Here is a 17,930-nt window from a genome sequence, read left to right on the forward strand (position 1 = left end):
ATGACATTTTGAATTGAATCAGATGTGTTTGTGTTCCAACAGTCCAAGTTTTACCAAAATCGGTGTAGTAGTTTTTGGTGTCCACGCATGTTTGGGGTAGTACGTGTGAAATATTAAAAATTGGTGAAATTGTCTTAAATTAATTATCATTTATTGTAATTTATAATATCGTTTTTATATTATACATGATGTACATACTGTTTATATTATATGTTTGTTATATATACTAATTTCGTTAAAAAGATTATAAAATCATCACTTGTTACAGAAGAGAAATGGTGTGAATTGAGTGAAAGATCCAAGGAACCGCTTCGTTTGATGCAACTTGTATTAAAACTTCGAGCTGATACCAATAGTTCGTATTCTCTTGTATAATATTAATCTATGGTATAATCAGTCCAGGGCCGGATGTAGAGGTGTCGAGGCCTTGGGGCAACAAAGGAGTGGAGGCCCAAATTATTTTCCTAATAATATAAACAATGTGTTTTGTCGATATTTTTTCTATCATTAATTTATTGTGAACAAGTAGATTCTTTTAGTATATAACAACCATAAAAGAAGTCAGAAGATATCAGAAGAAAAGTTGTTTACTAGTCGGAATTTAATTTTTTTACAGTAGTCTATTGTAGAGGTCTCTTTTGTTGAGGCCCCGGTAGCCTAGATCCGGTCCTGATTCAGTCTTAAAAAACTATGTTTACTCTGCTGAAATATCAGTGCTATAGTTAAAAACAAATAAGTAAGAGGAAGGAGGAGAAAGAAAAGAGAATAACGTATTCCTTCCGTATATAAAAAAAGAGTTTCAGTTTAAACAAAACCCTTTTTCAACGGATTGAAGTTATGTATTATTATAAACTTATGATTATTTTACATAATTTTAATTTTTTTCCCGACTTTTCACCACAGTCATCGTAACCACGCACGCGAAATGTCGAAAAAAAAAAAAAATATGTAAAATAATTATAAATTTATAATAATACATAGCTTAAATCTGTTGAAAAAATGTTTTCTTTAAATGTGTAAAAGTTATTTTAATAGAAGACAATATTAAGCGTAGTTATACCTAAAGTAGCTTCTCGGTTACACACCAATGATCAATTATTTCAGTCCATGTATGTTTCACCGTTCACATATTATTTGTATTGCCTCAATAATGGTTTTTGAGCAGTCTTTCTCAACGTAGGGCCCACGCCCCACAGGGGGCAATTTGATTGTGAATTTTATAATCTATATCAGCTGTATAAAACAAAGTGGAGACTTGAGACTGAAGCTAACCATCAACCATCAACCATTTTCATTATGTTTTGAAAATTTACCTATAGTTTTGTTAATAGTTGTTAGTTCGTTCTTAAACCTATAATATAAATTTCTTAAGTGATTTTTTTTTTTGTTTCAATACATTATGTATATAAACATTACATAAGGGATTGGCAGGGCCCTAAAAAGGTTGGGAAACACTGTTCTAGAGTAAGCGTGGCTTAAAGTTATATTTTGTTATAGGTGTAAACAGATCGGTAGTAGAAGAGGCAATGACAAAAATAAAAGAGTCCTTAAGTGTCAAAGAGAAGAGTGAGACACGCCCCGTACTTGCCACTATCGCAGAACACCTTTTCTGTTTATATGAGAGAACCACTGGTAAGAATCCTTATTTTAATTTAAGTACATTTTTCGCGGTGAATTAATGAAGGGATTTTTACACAAATATTAGTGTAGCTAGGGAAGTAGTTATGTGGCTTGTGGTGGGGTCAGTGACCTCAGGTGAATGACCGCGACGTTAGATTACGGCCCCCGCTACGGGCAGTTGTGTCACATTTAATATAGAACAATAACTTATTGTGTGTATAGCAGTGTTTGCCCATTAGCTCCGACGTCCAACCTTGGATCTCAGGGTTGAGAGTCGCAGGTTCGATCCCGGTTGCGCTAATGGACTTTCTTTGTATGTGAACTTAACATTGGTTCAAAGGTGAAGAATGTGGGGAAACCGGCTTACCTTAGACCGGAAGTATCCACGGCGTGTGTATGGCATAGGAGGCATATCATCTACTTGCCTATTCGATTGATTATGAAACAGATACAGAAAGCTGATTCGAAAAAGTTGTAGCGCCACAAAATTGTGTTATTATTAATAATAATAATTTATTGCATGAATATGGTACATGTATGTGTAAAGTGGTACAATCGTAATTAGGCATATTCTGCCACACACAATGGCGCGTCAAGCTGTCTTTAAAGGAATTTTACATTATTACTTATATGAATTGGTCAATTCTTATATTATTTGTATCGTACATAGCATATCATACGTTATTAATTTTATATCAACTACAGTGTCTCTCGCAAATAATCATTTATTGAATAATTCATTTTTCCAAAAGTCGATTTTTAAAGACTCTAGTCGGAAGATCTTTTAATTATTTTGGTAAATTATTGTAAGTCTTAATTGCCATACAAAAGGTGTTTTTCCTAAAGAGTTCCAGATTGATTCCCATGTCTACTTCTTACTTCGACTTAAAAATATGTTTCTGTGCACAAATAAGGACGTTTCTAAAGTATAAATACAGGAAAGTGATAAAAATGTGAGCTTCTTAAATAAAGGTACGCAACTATCAAGACAGTTTGCTCCACACAATTTGTGGAGTTTGTTTGTTCAGTCTGTTCAGTCTCTAATACATTTCGACTGAATTTCCCCAAACTATAATTCCATATCTAAGCATAGATGAAGCATATGCATGATAAGCAGCCAATACCGTATCATGGTTAACAGTTTCTCTTAGTTGTTTTAACACAAAAACTAAACTGTCTATTTTGTTCTGTAACTTTTCAATGTGTGCTTTCAAACTACAAAATTTATCCAGAGGACCACTTTGCTATTTGGATTTATTAGGCCATCTTTAACTTTGTTTAATTTTGAGTTCAACGGTTTGATTGTGTTAGTGAATTCTCGATTGTTTGTTGTTTATTAAAAAGTCACGTAAAATACATAATAAGAATGTTGAAGAATGACAAGAACATCATTCATATTTCTTTTTTAATATGGCTAATGGAAAATAATTCGATATAATTCTATTATAATTTTCTGCACAAACACAAAATCAGTTTATTCATATAGGTAACCAAATACCCGTATAAACGTTAATAGATAAAATGTTAATATGATTCTAAATTTACATTTACTACCAGTTCGCAAGTCAAGGGCGTAGAGCGGGCAAGAAACTCGCCACTCTTGTTGATCGACATGTTATGAGTCATACAAATAGTTGGAACTGGAGAAAATCAATCCTAAGGATTAGGATTTAAATAATCTTCAAATTTATAAAAAGCTTTATAAAACTCTAATTTCGCTTGGGAGTTTGTTGTAAAATCGAAAACAATTTCCATATAAGGAGTGGTTTCAATCACTATATGCTGATTTTGGCTTGATTTATGGGACACCATACATAATAGTAAATAAATAATCACGTGTTTTTAACACAGTCGACGCTATGCCCCTGACTCATCAATAAATCATACGTAGAAAAAAAAGAGTTGTCTTCGTAAAATGTGCTGATGAATTCCTTGAAGCGAGCTGAAGCTTGCAGGTGGCAACACTAATGCTTAAAAATGGTTTTTAGAAGTGGAAGATAAATATGACATATTAAATCAGATGTATGAAGCAATAGAGCTAAGTGGGGGAGTTCGCCAAGCGGGGCCTATTGTCGACATACTTCTATCTTGTATGCTGAGATTGCCAGAGGAATATCGCCCAAAAGCATTATTTGATAAGGTATTTTCGTAAATTTCTTAGGTAATAAAGGCGTAAAATGATATGACAACTTGATGATATTACGACATCCTAATGTACCTCAGAGGCCTTGAGCGATTACGGATGGTATTTTGTAATCCCAAAATTATAATTAGACCTGAGGATTCGTCGTAGTCATTGGCATTTTTTTTAAATTCCGAAATATTAACAATTTCTACCTCTATTTGACATAGTTAAACGGAAAACCCAAAAAATATTATTATTATTTAGTGCGGGAGGGTTACGTGGGGCTCGCGATTGGGCTGCCCACTAAAACCCCAAGGTACTGCCAACAATTGCCTTAGGCGGGATGCGACAGAGCAAGTTTCCGTCACAGACCGGCCCATTCGCTTTTAGTAACAGCTAGGGGAGATCGAGTCCAGTACTTGCAGATGGATCACGATCCCCTCCTTCGAACGCATGGACCGAAGTTTCCCCGCTTGGGTACTTTTTAGTTTTACGCGATGGCCTGCGGTTTCTTTCGCCTTCGCGAATGAGCTTCGGGAATTTTAGAAAATGTTTTTAATAATCTGGGGTAGTTCCTAGATCTGAATTATCGGATTGATAAATTGTTTTTGGGTTTGATAGTTTATTTATCGAAGAAAACTAGGATACGGCCAAAAATGCGCGTCAAATTTCTGGGCACAGCTCGAAAAACATAATGTTATTTTTAGCTGTTAGATGCAAGTAAAGACTTGGAGGAGTACCAGCGACAAGCTGTGGGGATGGATCAAATGGAAAATGAATGGGCCCCTCGATTGGCCCTAGTGAGGGACCCCCAGCACGCCTTATTATGCCTGTGTGCTTTGCTCCTTCGAGCTGCATCTTCAGAGGATGGGGAAAGATGGCGTGAAGCCGTTCGGCAAGCTCGGCTTACGTATCCAGATACATTCGTCACCTTGTCAGATGGAGGTAATTGTGTTTATTTAAACAAATTATATAAATATAACTATAATACTTTATTAAACTGTTCAGCCTGTCTGCCTGCCAGTCAGCTAGCAAGGCCCTCCACAAATATGACGAATTGAGTTAATTCATAATACCGCCGCCCATGGACAGTCGAACTTCAGAAGGCTCGCAAGCGCGCTGCCGGCCTTTTAAGAATTGGTACGCTCTTTTCTTGAAGGACCCTAAGTCGAATTGGTTCGGAAGTACTTCAGTGTGCAGCTGGTTCCACATAGTGCTGGTGCGCGGTAGAAATGGGCTTTAGAACCGCTCAGTTACCGTACCGGATACCTACCGTATTTTGTATTCTGCCTTGACGATCGATGATAAAACTCAGCTGCAGGTAGAAGACACTAGAGGTCTCACTTCTCTACGCAACGCCAAGGGATCAAGTAGATCTTCGTTGTATACGCTCAAGAGGATGGAGCTGGTACGAAGAAGCTCCCGCCCAGAGGTGACAATAGTACTCCATGGGGGGTCTAATTTGGGACTTATAGAGTGCAGGCGGTGACCAGGGGTGAAGTACCGTCTCGCCTTGCTGAGCACACCAGGCTTCTTAGAGACTAACTTAGCCATTCCTTCCAAATGACCGCGAAACTGAACGACATTCGATATGTCAACGCCCAGAATCCCTAATGCTAGCTGAGGGTTTAAGTAGTCGTCGAAGAGAGGAGTAGCGACAAATAATGTTTTTTTTCGCGGAAATCGCGTAAACTTGTGTCTTCTTGGGATTAAATTGGTCTAGATTTAGTAGTAGAGTTTCGACTTCAGACACAAGTTTGTTCCGGTACTCATATACAGAGGAATACCAGCCCGGCCAGTGTAAAGAGTATCCCCAGTACTCTCGTCCGCATAAGAATCAATGTTTCTAAGTTGCAACATATTATTGATATGCAGAAGAAACAAGGTCGAGGATAGGACACAGCCTTATGGGATCTTAGCATTCACGAACAGTGTGGGTCGAGTCTGACCCTCCAAATGTGTGCTATTCAGAAACTGGGTGAATACGCATTCAAACCACCTACGTTTTGTTCCTACGAGGCCGCGTTACAGAGTCCTCGCATTCTACTGGGACCTCGACGGCATTTATAATAATAATAAAAATGTGTTTATTCATTTGAAAATTTACAATGTTGTTGTATTTGGGAACCCTTTAAAGTAAAAAATACCTGTGTCAGGGATTCCAGCTATAATAATAATAATAATAAAATATGTTTATTCGTTTTAAGTACAATTGCATTATAATGTGTAAGATTTGGGAACCCTTTTAAGTAAAAAATATACCTGTGTCAGAGTTTCCAGTTTTCTTCCATAACAAACTTAATTATACATTCCTTAAAATATTTAATTTATATATAATTTAGTTACATCATTTATTATTATTATTTTTGTTATTTCAGTTGTTGTTTTCATTTCGGTTAGAAACGTCGCGTATTAATTATTGTGACCGAAAAAGTGAAACGCGCTGACGCGCCGCGATCGCGTTACGATGAATCGTTGACCTAATATTTGTTATTGTGTAATGAATAAAGTCGAGGTTTTGTCTTTATAATTTTAACTATTATATTAAATTTATGATGTCATGTCCATGTGTTATTGAAAATAAAACCCAAAACGAGCAATTTCTATTGGCTGAACTGAAAAAGGAAAGAGCCCGATACTCGGACCTGGAAACTATTGTCTAACAACTGAAGGAACGTATAGCTCAGCTCGAGAAAAAAATAGATCAGCCCTTAAGACAAAGGGACGAGGCAGCCGCTGAATCAATTCAGTATGAGACGGACGAAGAAGAACTGGCTAAAGAAACGGAATGGGTGCTTGTCGCAAGCAGAGAGAAAAGGAAACTAAACACCTCCCCTTCCCCCTTGAAAGAAGTTATTCATAATAAAGTAACCAAAGAAAAGCCTAAAAAGGAACCCCTTCCACCCCCGATTATTGTCGAAAATGTAATTGAATACCAATCATTCTACGATTCTTTACTTAAAAAAGAATTGAATAAAGACTCGTTCACAGTAAAAATGCTTAGAAATGGATCGGTGAAGATTAACACCAATAGTGAAGCTACCTACAGAGTTATCACAAAACATCTTAAAGATGAAGATGCCTCGTGGTTCTCTTACGAAAACAAGCAGAGCAGGCCAATAAGAGTAATGGCAAAAAATCTGGATGCTTCTTGCAAGCCTGAAAGGATAGTTGAAGACCTCATTAGCCAAGGATTTAAAATTTTAGACACAGCCGTCAAATATAGCTGGAAAACCAAAGAACCGCTTAACATGTTTATTCTGTCTTTCCACCATCAGGAAAACATAAAAAATATCTACGAAATAAAATCCATACTTGGCTGCAAAATTGATGTACAGCCACTGAAATCACCGAAATTGATTCCCCAATGCAAGAGGTGTCAGGCTTACGGGCATACACAGAAATACTGCTCCAAGGAGCCGAGGTGTGTGAAATGCACTGCAAAGCATCTCACAGTAGATTGTAACAAGCCACGAGACGCGAAACCGAAATGTGTTCACTGTGGTGAGTTACATCCAGCTAATTACAGAGGCTGTGTAGTAGCAAAAGAATTACAGAAAATGAGAAATGTCTTAAAATCAAAATCAATAATAGAAACGGTAAAACCAGCAAAATTAGTTTCCAAAACTGTTTCCTTTACCCAGATAACTAAAGATCCTAAGACTCTATCCCCAACACAACAAAATGAAATAGCTAGCACAGGCATGGATGAAAAGATTAACACCATACATTCATTATTGACATCCTTTGATGAAAGACTTAAAAAACTAGAAAGCGGCACACAAAATAGCTGCTCCCAAACGTCTTAAGCAATGATGGCTTTAAAAATAATGGCATGGAATGCTAATGGGCTTTTAAAACACCAAAGAGAACTTCAGATAATTCTTAAACATGAAAACATTGACATCTGCTTGGTATCGGAAACACATTTTACCAGGGAGTCATACATTCAATTTAAAGAATATAATGCCTACCATGCTCTTCACCCAAGTAATAAATCCAGTGGGGGAAGTACAGTTATAATAAAGGATAGCTTAAAACACCATGAGGTCTTTAAATATGAAAAACAGCATATACAGGCTATGGCTGTGAGCCTATCAATGAAGCGGTATCCATTAACAATATCATCTATTTACTGCCCATCAAGACATGCACTTAAGTACGACCAGTACAAAACCCTGCTAGAAAGTCTTGGAAATAGATTTGTGTTGGGAGGCGACTTCAATGCCAAACATACCTACTGGGGATCAAGATTAATATCGACCAAAGGAAGAGAACTGTTCAATGCTATGAAAGATTTGAGATGTGATGCAATTTCAACAGGAAGGCCCACATATTGGCCAACAGACAAGTATAAAATACCAGATCTTATAGATTTCTTCATATTTAGAGAAGTATCACCAAATGTTCTCCAAATAGAGGAAGCCTATGATATGAACTCAGATCACTCACCAATCTTACTCACAATTGGCGAAGACCCTATAAAGCGAAAACTGAATCCATCTCTCGTGAACACGCATACGGACTGGGACAGCTTCAAAATTTATCTTGTCAATATGGTAGACCTTAGAGTACCTTTAAAAGACTGAGGAACAATAAGATTTAGAAGTCAATAAATTTACAAAGAACATCCAACAAGCTGCTTGGAGTAATACTCCAAAATTTAAGAAAAAGGTACAAAACAACTACTTCCCAGAAGAGATTAAAAATCTGATAATGACAAAACGAACTCAAAGAAAAAGTTGGCATTCCACAAGATGTCCAGAAGACAAAAAACATCTGAATAACCTCACTAAACAACTGAGGAGAGAGATTAAAATACATAAAGATACTTCAATAAAGAGATACCTAAAACAATTAACTTCTGATGGTTCCACCGACTACTCCATCTGGAAAGCGATAAAAAATATTAAAAAACCTACAACACATATTCCTCCCTTACGAGATACGTCTAATGGGAATTGGGCTGCAAGTAACATACAAAAAGTTAAGAGGTTTGCTGATCATCTATAAAATATATTTCAAATCGATGAAGAAGATTCACTTGACTTCGAAGAAATATCGTCAGAAGAGTAAACATCCGTCTAGTCACACCAAAAGAAGTTTTAAGTGAAATTAAATGTCTAACTAAAAAGAAGGCTCCAGGTTTTGATTTAATTACGGGTGAAGTCCTGCAGCATCTCCCCTCTAAAGCCGTAGTTAAAATGACAACCTTAATTAATGCCTCATTTCGACTTCAATATGTTCCCAATATGTGGAAAGTTGCGGAAGTTATAATGATTCCCAAGCCAGGAAAACCTCCACACGAAGTCACGTCTTACAGGCCAATCTCACTGTTACCTGTTATAGCAAAGCTATTTGAGAAACTCTTACTCAAACGTCTTAACCCTATTATTGTCAAAAAGCAGCTCATACCAGATTACCAATTCGGTTTTAGAGAAAAACATTCTACCATAGAGCAGGTTCATAGAATCACAAATAATATTGAAAAAGCACTAGAAGAACAAAAAGTCTGCTCCACTGTCTTTCTGGATGTAGCTCAGGCATTTGATAAAGTGTGGCATCGAGGACTTGTTCATAAGTTAAGGAAATTACTGCCTCGTCAATTTGCAAATATTATTGAGTCATATTTAACACAAAGAATGTTTAGGGTACGACAAGAAGATGATTATTCAGAACTAAAAGAAATAAAAGCTGGGGTGCCGCAAGGGAGTGTATTAGGTCCGGTCCTGTACCTCTTATCCACATGCGATATTCCTGACCTAAAAGATAACGTTATCGCGACCTTTGCCGATGATACTGCTATCATGTCTACGGCGGCTACTGAAAAGGAAGCGGTAGTAAAATTACAAAAAGCCATAAATATTGTTGGCTTGTGGACCAAAAAATGGCGGATAAAACTAAATCAGTCTAAATCAGTTCACATAAACTTTTCCAACAAAACATCAAACTACCTGCCAGTATATATTGATAGCGTCAAAGTGCCGTTCCAAAATTCAGCTAAGTACCTAGGTATGACGCTAGACACCAAACTCCGATGGAAGGTCCATGTTAAAAAGAAACGTGAAGAGTTGGATCTCCGTTACTCTAAATTGTACTGGTTGCTCGGAAGGCATTCCACGTTATCAGTACAAAATAAATTATTGATCTACAAACAAGTCCTGACACCTGTATGGACTTATGGTTGCCAGCTGTGGGGCTGTACCAGTAATAGTAATATCCAAGTAATCCAACGATTCCAAAACAAAGTGCTCAGGGGAATAGTCAATGCACCCTGGTACATTCGAAATTACGACCTCCATCGGGACCTTAATGTAGAGGACGTCACCACATTAATAAAAAAGACTGCTGGAGCACACGAACATAGGCTCCACCATTACGTGAATGTCGAGGCTATTCAACTCCTTGACACCACTGACCTAGTGAGAAGATTGAAAAGGATAAAACCATTTGAGCCTAGTGAATTAGTGTTAGTGAACTTTATTATTAAGTGCTAATCAGTGAATGAAAACAAAAATATATTGAACACAAGAACAGAGTGTCTTCCTTTTAATAGAGACTATAAGTAGCGTTATTGGACACTTACTTATGATAACAATCCTTTTTAGTAAATTAGGTTAGACTTAAATTACTTATTAGTCTTAAGTTAGGCTAGATCGTAATGTTCCATGATGTCGTAGTAAAGACACATGTATATAAAAAAAAATTATATTTTTGTTATTGATTTTTAACTGTTATCAACACGCTTGAGTGCATAAGTGAGTCAGTGAGTGAATGAATAAAGTCTGTAACTACATACTATGCCTCAGAAGAAGCTCTAACTCTGCGTAGGGTATGTTCATGAGCTAGTCCTTTAGTCGTATTTTTAGATTATATTATATTACGCTCAAAAACCTCCTTAAAACCTTAATTATTAAATAAACATGTACAAATAATATCCGTAGACGGTCAACGCGTTCGCACAAAGGTTACATAAGAAGCGACTGCGTGGAAGACCGTGCCTCGTAAGAGAGCGAGAACATTTTCAACCAATAATCAAACCCTTTGAGTTTCAGAAATATCCGAGGGCGCAGTCCAAACTATAAAAATGGTACAAAAGAGGGCACAAGCAGCATTGGATGCGCAAGGCGATGGTGCTCTGCGTTTATCGACTCTCAGTCCGGCACTGACCGCTCCTCTATCTGAATCTCCTACACTGGCATCTCTTCTTGGCTTGCCTCCACACTTACGGGTACATTGCTTCGAGAAGAAGGTAGAAGTGTTCGCAGATAGCGCACGAAGGCCGTGCCTACTGCGTGCGCGTTTGACGAACGGGTCCGTTCGCCGTTGGCTGGTCAAAGTTGAAGCGCCACATGCCCATCGAGCCGCTTTCGCCGTGGCTCATGCTTTGCGTCGCTCGCATCCTTCAAGGGCACAGTATGTCATCAGCTATGATGTAAGTTTTGTTTTTATGTTGATAGTGTAGATATTATATTATTAGTTATAAGTAGCGAATATAATTTCAAACAAAACTCTACACTCGAAATTTTATTTAAAAAAAAAATTATGTGAAGTAAAAGTATAATTGTAAGTTTATAATAATACATAGCTGCAATCCGGTATGAAAGCGTTTTCTTCATACCTTCTTCATACTTCATTCTAAAAACAAAACAAAATTTTATTACAAAAGATTAGAATATGACTTTAAACTTTTAAAATTTACTTAAGAGTAGGGTAGTAACACCATGACCACGCACGTTGTAAAGCACGCGAAACATCGGAAAAATTTAAAAGTTTGTATATAAATAGATGCTATACATTAGCAAAAAGATTTCTGCAATTTTTTAAAATAATTGTATTAATTTACAAATAAATTTTTTTATAGTATTGTTACGAGCTAGGGGGTCGGATAGAAAATGCCGTATATTTCTTCAAGGGTTTATTTCTTGAAAAATCAATGAGGAGTTTATGGGCACAAATTAATTGCAGAGATGCACTAATAACACACACAAACACAGTCACTAATTACTTCACTTATGCACTCTTCACACTGTACTTTATCACTTGTATTCACTTTATTCGCACTTTATCGCTTCAGTGTTTCTCTCTTGCTATCGCATTCCAAACTAAAGGCGACTAGTTGCGTTTCGGCTCGCTTATATATCCCTGGGAATAATTCTAAACAATATTCGAGAACTTTCTAGGCGGGCTTGCACTAGCGATTGCACAATTCTAGAACGTCCGCACTCTTTGTCTCTTTCGCACGTTGCTCCGTCCTTGTCGTATGGCGTTCTAGAGTTCTCGTCTAGTTTCGAGAAAGTTCTGATCTTCTCTCTCTCTCTCTCGTATCATTTCGTCCTTGTCTCACACCTAGGCCTGAAAACGCCTGAAAACGGGTCTCCTGAAAACTGCAACACTCTACTACACATGTTCTGAAACCGACTGAAAAAAGGTTTCAGCTTCCTGAAAACTAGGGTAACATTATGGAAATTACAATTAACTAATATGTGATTGAGCCACTCCTGAAACGGTCAGAAATCATATTTCAGCCTGCTGAAAAGTTCTCTAACTAGTGGAAAAATCTAGAAACATTGTAGTCGACCCGTCTTCGTAACAGTATGTTTTTTTCAAAATTTTCCGCAATTATATTTCTTTATGTAAATAAACACCAAAATACTTTACATAGTTGTGTTGCGTGTTAATATATGGTTCTATATTTATATAACACAATGATACCAATACAATACAATACACGCTATTCATCTCTATCTTCTCAAAGTGGAAAAGACTTCTTTAAGCCCTTAATTATCGTCGTCAGCCTGCCCAATCGATAGCCCCCACCTTATCGAGCCTTTGATTCTACTCGTAGGGCTCCGTCTGTCACGTTAGGTCTCTTGGTGCAGACGCCCCGTAGTCATTTATATATTCATTAGCCAGAAATGAATACACACACATCTCGTTGAGCGTGTTTGCGTTTGCTTATCTTGTGGAAACTGCGTGTAAATTATTAAAGGAATTATGTTAACTATGAGAGTTTACAATGCTTATTATCAAACATTCTTGTTTATAATAAATTTAAAAGGGTTTAGCAGACTAAATTACATAACTAAAGCTGTTGTAGGATCGTGAAAATAAATTGTCTTGAACTATATTCACTGTTTCCAGGTACGAGCACTGACTTCCGACTGCTCCCTAATCGAGTTCCTAGAGGACCACGAGCGTCTAGACGCGCTCGCTTCGAGCACTTCAGCGCTAGCTCTACGCGAAGCGATACGCAAGCGCAGTCTAACCGCTCAGCACTTTCTAGACCAACAGAGAAGATTTAGCGAAACTGTAGCAGCCGGTACTGTGCTGACTGCGCTGTTAGGGGTTGGCGATCGGCATCCGCAGAATTTGATCGTGAGCGTAGAAGGGGCCTTGGTACACGTGGATTGGGCGTGCTCGCCCCGACATGATGCGCTATCCCTTGAGCCACCACCAGCTCGACTCACGCGCAATATGATAGCCTTAGCTACTCCCGGTGAGAACTACACAATTGTTTACTATTGTTTTTTTTATTTTTTTTATTAGGACCACATAATTGGGACAAACACATGATATAAATTGACATAGATACGAAAAAAAATATATAGAAAAAGCGCTGCCGTCCCTTTAATATAGAAGATAGAAATTAGTGCTGATTCTCGCCTCTTTCCTGTGTGGCGCTGTTCTTTTTTCCTTCTTGTATTCTCTCACGAGTCTCCGTGGTCAATGTCATCCACGTGTCATACACTGTGTTTTATATGAACGAAGTAAAAAATTCTTATAATCAAACTACAGTTTGATTTGCTCAAATTCCTACAAATTAAAAGGCCGGCAACGCACTCGCGAGCTCTGGCATTGAGAGTGTCCATGGGCGGCGGTATCACTGAATATCAGATGAGCATCCTGCCCGTTTGCCCCGATAAAAAAAATGGTAATAATTTTGATACATTTTTGAGTTCTAAAGTCCAAATGGAAGACTTCCACGGTCGGCTGTCCGCAGAGATACGACCTCCAACTGTTTAAAAAAATATTCTCTTCCCTCAAAGGCCGGCAACACGCCCACAAAAATGTCCTTGAGCGACCACTGCCATTTTTGGGCGTACCGCAGCCTCGTTTGGACGGCTATAAAAAAATAAGAAATGTGAATCGCTCGCCAATATACAATATATTATAAAATCACGGAAAAATCCGTTCATTTTCATTACTGTTTTGTAATTGTTCTTATTTTTAAATGAACAAACATGTGTTTCCTGGTAGTTAATATATATATATATGTCGGAGGAAGCCATTCAACGAGTTGCTTGTTGATTGTACAATAACACATTAAATTATCTTTATCATTTAAACACGTTGCATTAATCTTAATTGAACTTAATACGCGATTTTACGATATTATAAAACCTAAAACATATTTCTGTTAACAAATTAGTGATTTTAGTTAAAATTAGTTACGTTTTTCTCATTTATAAGATTGTAATCGTTATTAAACAAACGACCAATGAGAGCAGAGCACTCTGCTCGAGTGGGGTCGAAGCGCCATCTATATATAGGCCAGTCCATTGGTTGTTACGGGGCCTTTTTGAAGTGGAGACGGATCGAGTTGGATCCCTGAGTTTTTGTCGCTAGATTGGTGCATTGAACTCACTGCTCGGTCTTAAAACTTATAATTTATTATTAAATAACTACCATAAAATATCAGTGTATCATCAGTGTAAATAAAATATTGTGAAAACTACAATCGTCGTGTTTTGTGCTCGCGCTTTACCCTCATGACGCCGACCAAATCTGCAATCACTGTTGATGACGTCACTGGGGAAGGTGTTTCTCCGACATATATGTCGCAGTATGGATATTGTTACGAAGACGGGTCGACTACAATGTTTCTAGATTTTTCCACTAGTTAGAGAACTTTTCAGCAGGCTGAAATATGATTTCTGACCGTTTCAGGAGAGGGTCAATCACATATTAGAAAATTGTAATTTCCATAATGTTACCCTAGTTTTCAGGAAGCTGAAACATTTTTTCAGTCAGTTTCAGAACATGTGTAGTCGAGTGGTGCAGTTTTCAGGAGACCCGTTTTCAGGCGTTTTCAGGCCTAGGTATACCCCTTTGATGAAGGAATATTCTAGACCGAACTTTCTAGGTGTGAGACAAGGACGAAATGATACGAGAGAGAGAGAGAAGATCAGAACTTTCTCGAAACTAGACTGGGCACTCTAGAACGCCATACGACAAGGACGGAGCAACGTGCGAAAGAGACAAAGAGTGCGGACGTTCTAGAATTGTGCAATCGCTACTCAGTAGCAAGCCCGCCTAGAAAGTTCTCGAATATTGTTTAGAATTATTCCCAGGGATATATAAGCGAGCCGAAACGCAACTAGTCGCCTTTAGTTTGGAATGCGATAGCAAGAGAGAAACACTGAAGCGATAAAGTGCGAATAAAGTGAATACAAGTGATAAAGTACAGTGTGAAGTGTGCATAAGTGAAGTAATTAGTGACTGTGTTTTTGTGTGTTATTAGTGCATCTCTGCAATTAATTTGTGCCCATAAATTCCTCATTGATTTTTCAAGAAATAAACCCTTGAATAAATCCACGGCATTTTCTATCCGATCCCCTAGCTCGTAACAATATGTTAAATCAGAGAGTTAGTTGAAGCCCTAGACAGTTAATTAACATCGATATTCAATCAAGTCGCTAAAGTTCCGTCAGACAAGTGAGTGAACGAAACGTTTAACGAGTTTCCTAAACTTTCCTAGGCAACGAGGCTAACCTAACCTAACCATTTACAATAAAGCAAAACACGGAATTTCCAAGCTCTCAGTTCTTCACGATTACACCGAAATAACAATCACAAATGAATTAATCATGGCGGAGTCTTGTTTTACATTGTTAATCAACACGCTGGCTTTCGGTCAGACAGATAGTTAAACGTTTTCGACGCTGTTTTATTTAAATCAAAATGCTCGCCATATATACATAAATACCAAGTAGAGTATGACATCTTCAGCTTTTGTTATACAAAAAGAGTTTTCCTAAATATTTTATTTTTTATATCTACTGATTACGGTATTACAACTTAACGGTAGACTTTCGTACCAATGAATAAATATTGAATATTATGGTTTTATTCCAGGACTGGAGAGTCTTATACTGGAATGGAGTGAAGTGATTCGGGAATACGCCCTTGAATTTATTGCTATTTTGCGGGTAGTCTATCAATATTTACCTGACTCTCAAGTCTACAAGGTAACATTTGTCTATTTTACTATTATAATCTATATTCTTAAAACTATTGAATAAAGTCTGTCTAATTGAACTCTTTTGTCTCTTTCTGACAAATTGTGTTTACACTGTGAGGAAAAGAGATAGATGGTTTTATGACTTGGGGGGGTGAGTGGCATAGATTATTAGAGCATAGATATTGATGACGTTGGTTCAAAGTTAAAGTTACCAAGAAAAATAACTTTGATTTTGTCTAATTAATGAGACGTTTGACAGTGTATTTCATCTAAATGGCTTGAAAAGTAAAATGTTTTTTAATAAATTTTTCATTTTATTTTTGGGCGATAATCTTTCCGGAAGCCAAAATTTAAGTATCAAATTGTAATGAAAGGAAAAAATCCTAATTAATAAAAAAAAAACAATGTGCAGGTGGAAATGATGGAGCAGCTCGTGCGTGGTCAGCGTGTCAGCCATCAGCTCCCGTTGCAGCAGTTAAAGCGATGTGGTTCCCTCGAAACCGTTCTCGCTGATCTATTCCAAGACTTTCCTCTCAAGGAATCATATTCGGTACAAGAGCAGGTAACAATTTTTTTTATATAAAAAAAAAACTATTTATTATATTTATTAATTTTTAAAATTGCATTTCCATATTTGGTGATTACGTCAACAGTAATTATTTACTTTTTTACACAAACTACCCACACATTGTCTACTAATATAACGAGCTTACCTTTGCTGACCTTAGGGGGTGGGGGGAGTTTCTAAATTGCAGTTTTAGTTTTTTGCAACTACCTTTAAAAGTCATAATAATCCGTCGGTTTTGAAGGCCACAGAGTGACACAGGTTTTTTGGTATCTGTGAGGCCATTGTGAAGATATGTCAGGATTATGTTTCTTAATTATCAAATTGGTTTTCGTTTCCATCATAGATGGCGTTTTACTACAGTTAAAACGCGATATCGCGTTATTTATAAACACTTGGATATTAAGAGAGATAATATTTTTTTTTCCTCGTTACTTCCGCCCTGCCCTTCAGGCGATTGACTATCCCTCAAGCCGAGGTGGGCTTGCGCTAGTCAGCAGGAGGCATGGTGAAATAGGAGCACGCACATACATTCTCGTGGGAACAACACGCAAATACATAGTCAAAAATAACTAACAGATAACATAACTAGAATATTAAGTAATTAATATTACTTATTAGACATAATTAGTGTATAGAATTTGGGCTATCGGCCTTTAGAAATGTTTCTACTAATCAGTAATGCTAAAATTACGTTACGGCAGCCGTGAAACCTTAAACCTTGAACGAATTTTTTGTCTAGAAAATTAACTAAATATGCTTACAGGTATCAAGTCTCCTGCGCATGAGCACAGAGCCGCGAGTATTGGCACTCACAAGACTAACTTGGCAACCGAATATGTGATTTTTATGTAAGTGTTTAATAAAGTTTGTGATAAATATCTTGTTTTATTTTAGAATGGAATTTGTTGATTAGAATCCAAAATAAATTGCAGCGGCTCTTTTGTCTCTGCCTTTTAATAAATTTAAGAAATGTATTAAAGGAAAGCTGTGTAAAAAGGCTTACTACAAAGTGAACTATTATCTAGTTGATAAAAGGGCCTGGGACTAGTGCTAGACAGGCTATTTCTAATTAATTTGCGATATTTGTTTTAAAATAAGTGTTTTTTGATGATTTGCTTTTCTCTCGGCCTACTCAACGTCTTCTTTGCCGATGAGTAGGAATGTCTGCGTTTCAAATTGAATGACTTGTATCTTATGTTCCATAATAAACATATTTTATTTTTTATTTGATTCATATTTTTTTATTCGAAATTGAGGAGAATTTTGAAGGTTATATATGAGGCTTGCAAAATATTTATGATTTTACTAAACCTGAAATAACTCTCGAATTGAAAAGGGAAAACATTTTTTAAAGCAGTTTAACGAAAAAAAAA

The 17,930-nt window shown here is 37.0% G+C and overlaps 1 protein-coding gene across 5 annotated transcripts in view; it reads left to right on the plus strand.

The window, feature by feature from the left end:
- The window catches only part of LOC123715256, a 75,240-nt gene extending 57,807 nt beyond the window's left edge, over positions 1-17,433 (plus strand). For 3 of the 5 annotated variants that reach the window (XM_045670203.1, XM_045670202.1, XM_045670206.1), the window contains 9 exons: positions 269-355; positions 1,498-1,632; positions 3,609-3,760; positions 4,453-4,690; positions 10,801-11,180; positions 12,890-13,244; positions 15,884-15,996; positions 16,402-16,551; positions 17,321-17,433. In XM_045670203.1, the coding sequence (XP_045526159.1) occupies positions 269-355; positions 1,498-1,632; positions 3,609-3,760; positions 4,453-4,690; positions 10,801-11,180; positions 12,890-13,244; positions 15,884-15,996; positions 16,402-16,551; positions 17,321-17,398 (1,688 nt within the window). In that variant the 3' untranslated portion in view covers positions 17,399-17,433. Of the gene's footprint in view, positions 1-268; positions 356-1,497; positions 1,633-2,466; positions 2,593-3,608; positions 3,761-4,452; positions 4,691-10,800; positions 11,181-12,889; positions 13,245-15,883; positions 15,997-16,401; positions 16,552-17,320 lie in introns of those variants that run through there. The other 2 variants (XR_006754411.1, XM_045670204.1) reach the window with 2 other exon arrangements.
- The last annotated feature ends 497 nt before the right edge of the window (positions 17,434-17,930 follow it).

This window comes from Pieris brassicae, chromosome 10 (assembly GCF_905147105.1).
Source record: "Pieris brassicae chromosome 10, ilPieBrab1.1, whole genome shotgun sequence".
Taxonomy (NCBI): domain Eukaryota; kingdom Metazoa; phylum Arthropoda; class Insecta; order Lepidoptera; family Pieridae; genus Pieris; species Pieris brassicae.